Source organism: Python bivittatus, unplaced genomic scaffold, assembly GCF_059951505.1.
Source record: "Python bivittatus isolate LINGU-HERP-01145 unplaced genomic scaffold, Pbiv_v1 ctg000020_np1212, whole genome shotgun sequence".
NCBI lineage: Eukaryota > Metazoa > Chordata > Lepidosauria > Squamata > Pythonidae > Python > Python bivittatus.
In genome coordinates this window covers 123,973,759-123,987,434 of record NW_028277030.1, presented here as the reverse complement: position 1 = coordinate 123,987,434, position 13,676 = coordinate 123,973,759, and the positions used below count along the sequence as shown (strand labels likewise).

At 38.3% G+C, this 13,676-nt stretch overlaps 1 protein-coding gene across 3 annotated transcripts in view; it reads left to right on the top strand.

Moving 5' to 3' along the window:
- The window catches only part of FBXO11 (F-box protein 11), an 86,305-nt gene that overhangs the window by 57,134 nt on the left and 15,495 nt on the right, over window positions 1-13,676 (top strand). For all 3 annotated transcript variants that reach the window (XM_088149116.1, XM_088149108.1, XM_088149123.1), the window contains exons 6-7: window positions 199-282; window positions 369-501. In XM_088149116.1, coding sequence (XP_088005242.1) covers window positions 199-282; window positions 369-501 — 217 coding nt within the window. The remainder of the gene's footprint in view (window positions 1-198; window positions 283-368; window positions 502-13,676) is intronic.

Sequence of the window (13,676 nt, the reverse complement as noted above, 5' to 3'; positions counted from 1 at the left end):
TACTTGAAGTAAGCAAGCCTGAAATTCAGAGCCATCTACTGAGCACAGTTAATACTGTATTGAAATGATGTGAATTACTTCTAGGAGTTTTGCAATGCAACATTTAATACTTGTGTGTTATTATTTCTCTCTTTCTCCAGTATAGCTCAAAAGGTACAGTTTACCATAACCTTTTTTTTTTTTTTTTCCAAATTTTAGTATAAAGGAGCCCATGTAAAGCCAGGATTTGCTGAACATTTCTACAGCAATCCAGCAAGATACAAAGGAAGAGAAAACATGCTGGTACATTTCAGAATCACCTTAATTGAATACTAGTATACCTTTTCAACAGCTATTTAGCTCTAAACAGTCCTTTTGCTTTCTTTTAGTATTATGACACCATTGAAGATGCATTAGGTGGTGTACAAGAAGCTCACTTTGATGGACTTATCTTTGTTCATTCTGGCATATACACGGATGAATGGATATACATTGAATCTCCTATAACCATGATTGGTGCAGGTATTGAATTTGAAAAGCATCCTAATATCAGTGGGTTCAGTTTGCTATTGCTTTTAACTTTTGTAAACAGAGCACTTCGCTTTGCAGTCATGTGGGAAATACCAGGAAAATAAGCAATAAAACTAGTAAGTTATCTTTACTATACTATGTTCCAGACAGTACTCTTTATGAAAAATATTTCATATTGTTTTGTTTTTGTTTCTGAGGAAACTTTAAAACTTGCAACAATATCTTCCATTTATTTTGGTCTAATAAAATTGGATCTCACTAGCTACTTGCCTCAGGAATTATATTAGAATTTTAATGCATTTATTTAAAAATAATATTTTTATGAGAAGGTATTATAAACATGTTCCCCCATTCTTCTCTCCCCCAATAACCTCCAGCCTCATCAGATTTCTTGCTTAGAAAGAGAGCAGTATTTAAGTTGCTTTTCCTTCTACCTTTTAATCCAATATTTAAAATTTTCTAATTAATTTGCAGTAGTAAATTTGTTTCTCTTATTGGTGGTGGTTTTATTGTTCTTCCCCTCTACTCGTGAGATAAGGTAGAAATGATTATTAAATCATTGTCAGTAGAACTAATTCACTTTATTTTCTGGCTTTTGTTGCTGAAGCCTTTACTACTGACCGTTCCAGAATCAGCTTAATAAACTGGATTTTCCTTAACAGAGTAATGTTATTATAAATTTCCTAATTGTGCTGGGGGGGGTTTGCTTTTGTCTTCTTTAGTGGGAACTGTTCTGTAGTATGATAGAAATTTCCATGCAGTGTGTTTGCCTCACTGTTTTTGCTACAATTGGACACAGTTTCATTGTCAATTATTGTTTTTAGAATATGTTCTTTTAGTGTAAAGATGCTGGCCTTCAGAGTTTATGTTTTGCACATCAATTAACACATAATTGTCTTGCAACCAGTCATGAATAGGTTGGCCACTTCTTAGTTTATGCCCTTTTTCTGACAGTTCTTTCACCCCCACCCAAATGGACAGGGCATAAAAAGAAACTAGGAGTAATTCAAGATCTTAAGCAAGCCAGGATCTTGATAAATGTAGTGGTATATAAGAAAAATAAATCATGGTTGCCTTTTGGAACATGCTTGCACATTATACTAAACAGAAAACAAATTACATTATGGTGTAGCACTGTATGCCAACAAAGACAAAGACAACCCTGTCAATATATTAAAGCCTAAGATGATGATATTGTTTATGTTGGTTGCACAGTCAGCCAGATGTTTAGACTGGGTCTGGCATTTTTATTCACCTATCAAGTCCTTCCCAAGGACCTGAAATAGGCAGATGTTGTTGTTTGATGGTGTTAAAAGTATTGTCGTAGGATGTAAACTGTTCCAAGTAAAGCTGCCTTTTGCAATTGACTGATGGTGATTTTGTCAACGCTGATGGTCTTCAAGTGGTTCTCCAGATGTTTTGGGATTGCACCAAGGCACCTATTACTATTGGTACTATCTTTGCTTTGTTTTGCCACAGCCGTTTTACTTCTGTTTGCATGTCTTTTTATTTTGTGATTTTCTCTAGCTCTTAATCTTCTATTCTGCTGTCTCCAGGTATTGCAGTGTCCACTATCCAGGCTATTTTGTCTTTCTTATCAACAGTTGTTAAGTCTGGAGTGTCATGTGGCAGGTGCTTGCCTGTTTGAATGCTAAAGTCCCAGAGCACTTTAGCTTCTTCATTTTCTATTACTTGGTCTGTTTTGTGGTCCCACCAGTTCCTGCTTGCAGGCCAATGGTATTTCTTGCAGATATTCCAATGCACCATTGTTGCTACTTTGTCATTCTATTGTTTGTAGTCAGTCTGTACAACCTTCTTGCAGCAGCTGATTAGGTGGTCCACTGTTTCTTCAGCTTCTTTGCAGAGGCGGCCTTTCCTATCTGTTGCTGTCTTCTCAGTTCTGGCTTTGTATGCATTTGTTCTTAGGGCTTGGCCTTGTGCGGCCAGAATTAGCCCCTCTGTCTCTTTCTTCAACTTTCCTGCTCTTAGTCGGCAACTTCAAGTTCAACTACATCATCATCATCATTATTAATCACACAGTCAGCCAGATGTCTAGACTGGATTTGGCATTTTTATTCACCTGTCAAATCCTTCCCAAGGACTTGGGATAGGCAGATGTTGTTTGATGGTGTTAAAGGTATTGTCGCAGGATGTAAGCTGTTCCAAGTAAAACTGCCTTTTGCAATTGACTGATGGTGATTTTGTCTTCTCAATTCTGGCTTTGTATGCATTTGTTCTTAAGGCTTGGTCTTGTGCAACCAGACTTAGCCCCTCTGTCTCTTTCTTCAGCTTTCCTGCTCTTAGCCTGCAACTTTATCATCATCATCATCATCATCATCATCATCATCATCATCATCATATTATTATTATTATTATTATTATTATTATTATTAAACTGCAGATACCTTAAAATCTTCATTCATTCATTTAGCAACTGAATAAACTCAGGCCCAAACTAATCATTGTATGAGAAACTTAAACAGTTTTCCTGGTTTCACAGAACCTACAGAAGTCAAATTGTTTAGTTAGGGGTGTGTTTGTTGGAGATAGGAGGATATAACCCTTTTCATTGCACAATTTGTCACTCAAAATTAAAACCTGCTTTTCTCTTTTCTGAGCAAGAGAAGAAGGAAGTATATATGTCTTCCACAAAATAGCTTATAATAACTCCCAGAATAATATTTGTGGATTGGAAAGCATGGTGGGAGAAAGAAAAATAATTTCCAAGTGTTGTTTTCCTAATCTAATGCCAGTGTAATGTAGTGATTAAGGAGCAGGAAAATTTGGGTTCTAGCCCAATCTCAGCCACAGAACCTCAAATGTGGCTTTGGGCCAGTCACTGTCTTTCAGTCCAAACTATCTCATGGGAGAAAAATCAGAAGAGGAAGTATAGTATATGCCACCTTGAGTTTCTGTTACAAAAAGTGGCATATAATTTTAATAAATAAATGCATAAATAGTTATGTATTTATATGAATATGCATATTCCAGTCTTGTAATCAAGTGAGACATTAGGAGCCAACAAAAATATTTAATCACCTGCTTGGCCTCCTCCAAATCAAAATCTTCTAGTACTCCCCTGAATCCATTTAACTCCCATGGACATTAATGGATCTTCTAGGCTGTATTCCATTTTCCATGAATTGATCACCTCTCCACTGCACACAGAAGAAAATAATGATTGCTGCAAAAGAAAGACACTCCCTCGAGAGGGGCATTATTTGATTAAAGTACTGGTTCAGTGACACTCATCTGTTTGTCACATGTTCATATGAGTTCGATTACAGTTGCTTCTCTACTGCCATCTGGGAAAATGACAGCAGTGGAAAAGTAGGAGGATGAACAGTGGTCAAGCCTCTGTGGCAGAGCAAAGGGAAAGAAGTGGAGCCACTTACCTTCAATGGTTCCTCACTGAAAGGATTGTATTGCTCACAGGCTGAGGCAGAAGTCATGTACCTTGGAAATCTGAGCCCAAGATGTCCCTACCATCTCCCAGTGCTGGTGCCCTCCAGGCCTACAACTCTTGTCACCTTCCCAATTCCTTTCTCAATGATTAATGGAAATGGTAGGTTAAATTAGCCTTACCATTGCCTTGAATTTCTTTACTGCCTGATCATGATTTTTAGTTGCCAGTTGTGATCAGGCAACTACTAATTATATAATTGGCATATGCTAGCGGCTCTTGCCTTTTTTGGTCAAATATGCAATCACAAATCTTCCTACTATGGGTGGAGCCTATTCTTTGCTAGATTGTTTTTCTATCATTCTGCCAGGCAGGACAAAAGAATATTTTTTTATGCCCTCTAGGTGCAGTAAAAGGCAATCTCCTACCCACTCTGGTAAACATATTGTTATTCATCATGTTCTCTGAGATTTACACTTATGGGTTATGTGCCTGCAAGAGCCCAGTTCAGGGTCTTCAACAGTTCATCAGCCTCCCATGCATGCCATGTGACTAGACTCAGCTGCTGTTCAACCCTATCATAGTGTTAACACATTTGTGGTTGAATTAATTCTGAAAAGTCTCTGTAGTGGTATTCTCCAACTCCTTTACCACCAGTTCTACCATTTATGGATTCTTCTCATTTGTAGTATCCATGTTTTTCCAGTTCTCTTCAGGCATGGAAGTTAATCTCAGAAAGTGAGATTCTCTTATACATTAGATTGATTGAAATTGATGCTTTCTCCTTTGGTGATCTTGAGATCAGAGTTGGTTACCTCTTGGCCTTCTACTTCCAGAGGTCTCTCTCTCTCCAGTTTTGGTCAGTTCCATGCTACTTCATTCATTGGTCCTCTGGGCACTAGGCCTTTCATGGTCCTAAGCAGTAAACTGGTCCTCCCCGGAACAGCCAAAATATAGGAAGACAAATCATTACATATAATGGGCTTCCACTTCTGTAGTACTGTACCACTGTGCCTTCCTTTAATTTATAGTAGTTGAATACATCTACCAATTCTGTGTTGTACTATTTGACCTCCCCATGCCCTGAGATTTTTTTTTAAATGAATCATTATGTTTTTTCACCACCAAGGTATTTTGTTTCTTTATATGGATGACTATGCCAGTTGTACATTCCTATGCTGAACTATCTCCCCATGTAGCTCAGGTCCTTCTCCTACTATCAAGTTCTCAGACTTGAACTTTGCAGAAGCTCCCCAGATATTTAGGTCAAATACATGATCACAAATCTTCCTGTTGTGGCTGAAATGTATTCTTCACTGGATTGCTTTTTCTATCATTCTTAGGCAAGAACAAAGACATCTTCTGGCCAGTTCTTCAGTCCTGGCCACTCTAGTAAACATATTGCTACTCATTATGGTCTCTGTGATTTACAGTTATGGGTTGTGTGCCTGCACAGAACCTAGTTCAGGATCTTCAACAGTTTAACAACCCCTCAGGCTGTTAAACTAGGGCATGACTTCTGTTCAACAGGGCATAGCTTGATAAGAATCTTTACTGTATCTTAAACAAAATCACTTTAATTGCCCTCTGTCAGTGTGAAATGAAGACCTTTCTTTTACTCCCATCATTTAAACCAGGGGTTTTCAGACAAGCCACAGAACCTGTTTAAAAACAAAAACAAAACCTGGAACCTCTGATCGAGGCAAAGCTGTAATGATAGAAAATTGGCTGCATTTGAGTTAACTTTTTTTTTTTTTTTTTTGCCCTTAGTCTCTCATGGAACCCCATCAAGATCTTGTGGAACCCTAGGGTTCCACAGGCCACAGTTAAAAAAACCCTGAGTTAAATTATGCAGTTTCTTTCTCCCATCTTTCCCATGGCTTAAACATTAAGCCTGGTGCTTCTCATCCTTAGAACTAAGTGGTTATTAGACACGGCCAACAGTTATGTCCTAAGACACTGCCAATACAACTCCAACACCTACTGTCCTCAGTCTATGGCTGAATTATGAAACGTCTTCCATTCTTTCTTTGCAGATTATCCAAATCATAGAGGCAAATGTAGATGCCACCAAAGGAGCCATTTTCCTCCCATTACTGCAACTCTATATGCTTCAGGTGTTTGTACTCAGGATCGCCTGCATAACAACAGTCAGCGTCTACATTGCTCTCCAGTTACTAGGCGAGTTTGTGAGCTAGTTCTAGTATCTCTTTCCAAAAAATTAACAAGTGCAGACTGCCTGTCTTCACAGAAAAGACTAGTCTATTCCCCTTTACATCACAAAATGTAGATGTACAGAAAATGATACAGAATCTTTCCACTTAAAATTGCTCATATATAGTTTTCTCTTCTAAGAGTTGAGTACGTGCTGGAAATTCTTGTTTTGTAAACTTAACTCTTTCAAAATAATAATATTAATCAGAGTTCTGAGATACTTACTCCTTGGATAACTGTTTTCAGTCCAGGTTGCTAGAAGAAAAGTATGACAGGCATAGTGGGTATAAATTCAGTTGATCGTTTTTCCCATCTACTCTGTACTGATTCTCCAGATAGAGGCAATTCATCCTCTCGGTTTTGCCTGCACCAAAATCCCTCTGCTGGTGACTGATTCAGATACTGTTACTGGAGGTGGTCCCTTCCCTTCTCTGTCCCTGATATGTATCCTCAGCACTGATGCACCCATGTCTGGCATGAACTATTGCAACTTATCATGTACTTGAGCCCATCCCAGTTTGGAAGGCACTCTAAGTCTTCAGAGACTGTCTCCATGACCAGACTATCCAGGTTATTTCAGAGAATTCCATGGTAGTATGGTCCATAAACAAACAAGAAGGCACAAAGTCCACACTTCTCTTGCACCTTACATTACAGATTTGGCATTGACATTTACACTACTCCATCTTCATCCTAGTAATCCATACTTAGAAGCAACAGCTGTACCAGAATCACCACCCAGAAATGGTAATTGTGTCCTTCAACAAATTCCAGTGGAACAACTCCAAGGCCGATCTGTTTGCATCATAGGTCAGCATGCAATACCTAATATTTTGTAGCAGGGTCAAGGTAGACCTCCCAAGTCTCTCAGCAATGCTTCATTTTATCTTCCTGCCGCTTTAGTTCCTCCAGTTGCTGTGGCCAGACAACAAGGGAATGCGGGGGGGGGCATATTCCAGGTTTGTCTAAACCTCCTATCTCAGACTTGTTTGTTGATCTTGATAAGCTGCTGAACCCATCTTCACTTGTAAGAGGAGGGAGTGATTCTGACACGGGAGGTGGTGTGATGGAATGTCAGAAGAATGTAGAGCAGTTACAGAAAAGATATCCGAGTCCTGGAAAAGTAAAAACCACTCAAATCTTCTCTACCTTGATTGAATTAGGTATGTTGAACTAGAGAGAGGCTTTGCCAGGCTTTAGGATTCTGTCACAGTACCCTAACCACATTAAACTACATTCCAGGACTCCAAGGGACACCTGTTTCCTGACCTTTCTGACCTTCCCTACCTTAGAGGGCTGACTGAAGCAAGCATTTGCTTTGTTTCAGAATGTCAAACGAAAACCAATTGAACCTAATATTGACATATAGGTTCAGTTTACAAATATATTAAAACAACACAGTCATCTAGCCTTTTAAAACATGTTTTTAAAAATTGCTTTTCTATGTCCTACTTATGTAACTTGTGTTTTTAGCTTCAGAAAAGGGAGGCTGAAGAACGTAGATAAGGAGAAGTTTCCACCATCCCAGAACTCTAGGATTTGAGTTCTTCCAGTGAAGCTGATTGAGAGGAGATTTAGATAAAATACATAGCACATAATTAACCTGTGTATTTCATGTGATGACACTAACTTGAATAATTTTAAATGGGGATTGGATATATTCAGAAATGAGAACACAATGGTGCCACTGCTGCTTCCTCTGCGTGGCCTGTGCCCTGTTCCTCAGTGGTCTCAGCAGCTCCCAGAGTCAAATATCCCCCTGCCCCCTGATCCCTTCCCTCTCATCCATCCCCTCAGCTGTCATGGCATGGAGCCTTGGTTTTTTAGGCACTTCCCTCCATCCCCCAGTTTATTATGGCAAGGCTGCAAACTAGGAAGCTTCTGGACATTTATAAATAAGGGGTGGTGTAGGCCAATCAAAGCCCTAGTGGATGGTATGCAATGTTTTTTACCATCTAAGGCTGGTCTGTTAACTCTTTTTGGTTACACTTAATTATAAATACATAATTCATTATATATTTGGATGCTTTTGTAGCTAGTGAGCCCAACACTTATTTATTTTTACAATTTATATTCCATCTTCCTGCCCATAGAGTATCATACAACTGTTATAGTATTAAGTAGGGTAGATTATTGTGAATATATATTTTGTTGAAGGAAATTCGTGAAGCTGATTCAGCTGCTCCACAACAGAATAAAAGGACAGGTCCTTCACAGTGGTGATACATCAGCTGCATTTGCCATTTCCAATGGGGTGAAGCAGGGCTGTGTACTAGCCCCAGTCTTTGCTTGCATGCTGTCATGTGCTGTCCAAGGTCTGAAGGAGGGAGTGTATGTCAGGTATCAGTTGGATGGCTCTCTCTTTGACCTTTGCTGCTTGAATGCATGGACGAAGTGCTTCCATACAGTCATTCAAGAAACCCTTTTTGCTGATGACTGCGTGCTCTTGGTGCACAAAGACAGTGAGCTACAGTTGATGCTGAACAAATTTTCAGGTGCTGCTACACTCTTTGGCTTGACTATCAGCCTGAACAAGACTGAAGTACTTTACTAGCCCATGCCAAATACCAACCCCATAGAACCAAACATCACCCAGCTGACAAATGTAAACAGCCTCAAATACTTGGAAAGTATCTTCTCGAGCAATGGGTCTTTGGACAAAGAAATTGACTCCAGGATCAGCAAGACCAGTCAGGTTCTGGGGTGGCTGCATACCAAAGTGCTCAACCAACACAACATCCGCATCTCTACAAAGCTAAAAGTCTACAGAGCTGTGGTTATCCCTTCTCTCCTATATGGATGTGAGTCCTGAACTCTGTACTGACGACACATCAAACAACTGGAGAAATTTCACATGTGTGCCCTCTTCTTCATCCTTGGCATTCATTGGCAAGACCATGTCTCCAACCTGGAGGTCTTGGATCATGTGGAGTCCACCAGCATTGAGCCCCTGATCATCAGAGCCCAGACCCAGTGGGTGGGACATGTCATCAGAAGGGACGATCGCTATATGCCTTGCCAGTTGCTTTATGGTGAACTGGAGACCAGAAAGAGACCTTGAGGTCATCCATGCAAGCACTACAAAGATGCTGTGAAGGAAACTCTGTGCTACTGTGACTTCCAGCCAAGGGCATTAGAAGCCGCAGCTGCTGACAGAACCTGCTGGCAAGCCCTGTGCTATGAAGCCTACCAGCTTTGAAGATAGGTGCCGCCAAAAAACTGAGGGAAAACCATGAGCAGCATCATAGAATAATACCTACAGTTATTGTAACAATGGACCTCCAATGCCCCCATTGTGCTAGACTCTGCTTCCAGACTGGGACTGCAGAGCCACCTCCTTGTTCACAAATGAACTAAACAACAACATGTCTTCTTCGAATCCAAAGGACTACCTATACATATTTTGTTGGAGCTTTAAAAAGCTACAATTGTTCCTCTGTAATGTTAAGCAAACGTTTGAAGTGTTAGGCATATATTTTCATATTCCTTTATACAATTTGATTCTTGGATACAGAAAGATCATATTCACACATATTAGCTTACCTGCTGAGATCAGCTGGGAATGCCATTCAGGTCCCCCTTGATACTCCAGATAGTGTTCAATAGGGTTCCTTTCTGAGGTGTAATCTTGAATTCCATCTCTTAGATAGTTCACCAAGTGTTATCTTAATATCTTTTTTAGCAGCAAAGAGTTTACTTTTATATATTAGTATGTGTATGTATTATTCTGGAAACATTAACTGATGAGTCATATAGAGTTTAATTCAAATATATGTAATTAATGGCAAAGGTTTTTAAAGGGGAACAAATTTAGCTTTAAAAAGAAAGCATTATTATTTCTTGGAAGTTTAGAAGTAACCATAAAACAAAATTAATGCCCTCACTTGATAACTATGGGTAATAGATTTTGTAGCTACATAATTGTGTAAATTAACATTTGTATTGAATTTGTCAAAATAAATTATAGGGTGGATGGGTTATATGTTTCCTAACTGTTCCTTTTAGAAATATAACATGAAGACCAAAATAGGGATTTTACAATTTTCCTCCTTGGAAGTTCTGATTTTTTCCTCTTCCATATACATCATTTTTATTTTCTTCAGCAACACTGCTTCTCTAGCTTTATTTTATGGTAAGGCAGAATACTATTCAATATGAACAATATTCTGTTCATATTGAATAGTATCAAGAGGGATTACTGTTCTATAATATTCCTTATTTTATTTCTAAGATTATAGCCTGTTTTTCTGCTAACAGATGGCACTCAGAGCAATTAATAAAAAATAACAATAACAATGTAATTAAAATGCAATTAAGAATATCCAAAGGCATTAAAACTGTACAAATAAAAAATAGTCTGCATTTTTAAAAGCTGCCTACGTATCAAAAGCCTGATTTTATGTTCATTGTTTTTAATTTATAGTAATTCTATAATATGTGTGCTATTTGTGTACCACTTCAAGAGTTTCCTTGAGAAGCAACATCCAAATATATTAAATAATAAAAAGAGAGCTAGCCTGATCTCTCTTGCAAGGAGATCCAACCCCTAGAGGGAGCTCTGGAGAAGATATTAGTTTACATTTGCATCAGATGTACTTCATATGAACTTCCTTTGAATATCTTAATCTCTTGCCAGGCTGAGAAAGGATTTAACATAGACTGTTCCCATTTGTATAGGATTTATATTGTCTAATCATTTCTTTAAATTCTGCCCATAAACAAACTGGCAACCAGTGCAGCTTTTTTAACAAAAAACTCATGTAATCTATATAATCACCCCTAGTCAAAAGTTCTAGACCAGCTGAAGTTTGATCACTTTTAAAAAGCAAGCCCATGTAGAGTTCATTTTGTCGCTATGTGGGGTATAACTGAGGCATATATTATTGTGGTCAGATCTGACATCCCAAGAAATAGGAACAGTTTACATATTAGTTCTAGCAGTGTAGATGTATTCTTGACAACTATAGGAACTGGGACATCTAAATGCAGGGCAGAATTGAGCTTGATTGACTGATTGATTGATTATATGCCAACTAAGTCAGTGTCTGTATGATCTGCCCCTTCTGGCCTTCCAATGATGCACTGATTGCTACTGTAATTGAGTCCATCCATCTTGCTGCTGGTCGTCCTTTTCTCTTTCCTTACACCTTTCCCAGCATTGAAGACTTCTCCACAGAGAAGTCTTTGCATAATGCATCCAAAATAATATAATTTGAATCTGGTCATTTGTACCTCAAGTGAGAATTCTGGATTGATTTGTTCTGTGATCCACTTGTCTGTTTTCTTGGCTATCCATGGTATTCTCAAGAGTCTTCTCCAACACCAGAGTCCAAAAATGTCAATCCTTTCTATCCTGCTTCTTCAAAATCCCTTTCACTTTCACCAATTCCCACTGGAAAAACCATTGCCAGCACAATTCTGACCTTTGTAAGTACAGATATATCATGTCATCTAAATACTTTTTCCAAAGCCTTTATTGCTACCCTACCAAGTGCTAGTCAGTGGCATATTTCTTGACTGCTGATTCAATCAATGAAGCAAAATTTGACTTCTTTTTGGTATTCTTTGGCTTTCTCAGTTTTCTACTGTGTATATTCCAGTGTGAATATCTCTTGTTCCTTGGTCTTTTCCAAAACCAGCTTGAACATCTGACATCTCCCTTCCATGTAGGGCTCTAATCTGCTTTTGACCCTAACCATTATTTTGCCAGCATGTGGAATTAAGGATATTGTGCAATAGTTGTCACACTTTGTTAAGTCTCCTCCTTACTATTTCCAACTTTGGCATCCCAGTCTCCCACCACAAACAGCACATCTTGCTTGCATGTTTTGTCAATTTCAAATTGAACTTGATCTTAAAAGTCATCAACCTCCTTCTCTTCTGTATCAGTGATTAGAGCATGAGCCTGGATGATCATCATATTAAAGGGTTGTCCATGAAGTCTAATTGATATTATTTAGTCCTTGACTGCATTGTACCCAAGAAATATCTTTGCTTTCCTATCTTCCTGACTGTGAAAAGAGCTTTGTTCCTTCATTGTTTTTTGTGTCTGGGATAGCAAATGTTATGATTTTCTGACTGATAGTATCCAATTCCAGTCCATTTTAATTTGCTGATGCCTAAGATGTCAATATGTAGCCAGTTAATTCCATCTTTGACAGCGTTGAGCTTTTCCATGTTTATGCTTCTTATGTTCCATGTTCCCACTGTAATTGTCTTTGCAGTTTTGGATTTTCTTTTCTTTACATGGCAACATCAGCTAGACATCCTAGAGGCTTTAATCTAGCAGCGTTATATACACCATTAGTACTCTGAAAGATCCTTAACTCTTTTCAGTAGCATGTTGAATACCATCTGACCAGAGGGGTTCATATTCTGGCACACATTGTTAGACTATCCATGTGATTTACTTGGTAAAATACATGGTTTTCCCATGTAGTATGAATTGCTCCTTTCACCCTTGTTGCTAATGTGATCCTTCACCTCCAGCATCTTCCTATATTGCTGCTTTTAGGTACCTGCTTCCTTTAGCTGGGTAGCTTGGGTGACCCTGCTGAGAGTATACACTCCTGTCATACACTCCTGGTGTTCTTAGTTCATTCAATCCAGTATACCCCTCCTCCCCCACCATGATGAAGCAGCATAACAGGATTTGAGGGGGCTGAATTCAGAAGCACACCCAGACTGCAAACCCATGTCTTCAGGGCAGTTTAATCCTCTCTAGAAAAAAATGAATCCTCTTTCCTTGATCTACATTTGGACTATTCAGGAATACTTCTTATACATTTAGATTGAATTTTGATTTGTCCTTATCCAGTCCGTTATCAGTATTAGAGATGGACATGAATACCTTTCTTGGATTTAAAAGGAAAAAAGTTCTGAAACTGCATAGAATATTTTCTGTGCTGAATTTATTCTGAAAATGCACTTTTTCATTTTTAAAACTATAGCTAGTTTGTAAACTAGCACTGTTGAGATTAAAATTAAAATGATTAATTATACCTTTGTACTCACTCTGGTGGTTTTTCAAGTAGATATTCTTTTGATTAAACATAGTGTGGATGTAGTACCATTGTAACTCATTTTGGTTTTAAGAACTCTAAAATAGTATGTAGCAACCTGAACTGTTTGTACAGTCAATTCTGTGTTCTGTTTCTTTGCCCTGAATGAGGGTATGTTGTGAAGTCAACTATCCTGTGGATAGTTGTCCTGAACTGTGAGTTCTCTCTTCAGTCAGGTGGCTGATCATTACTAGAGTGGCAGCCATGACTGTTATTGTATTAATCCATTGCATTGCTGGTTTTCTTTTTTGTGTGTGTTTTGTGCCAAGCACAAAGATTATGTTATGTCCACAGTATGAAAGTCATTGTCATTTGAGCTTTGAATGAAAGCATAGTTCCTTCTATTAAAACTAAACTTAATGAATGTTTGATTTAGATAAAACTAAGAAAAACAACTTTTGAATTCTTGTAAAATGAAGTTATTGGACTGAATGTCTCAATAGCTTTAAAACAATCTGAACTGTCATCTATAATTTAATATAAACTCT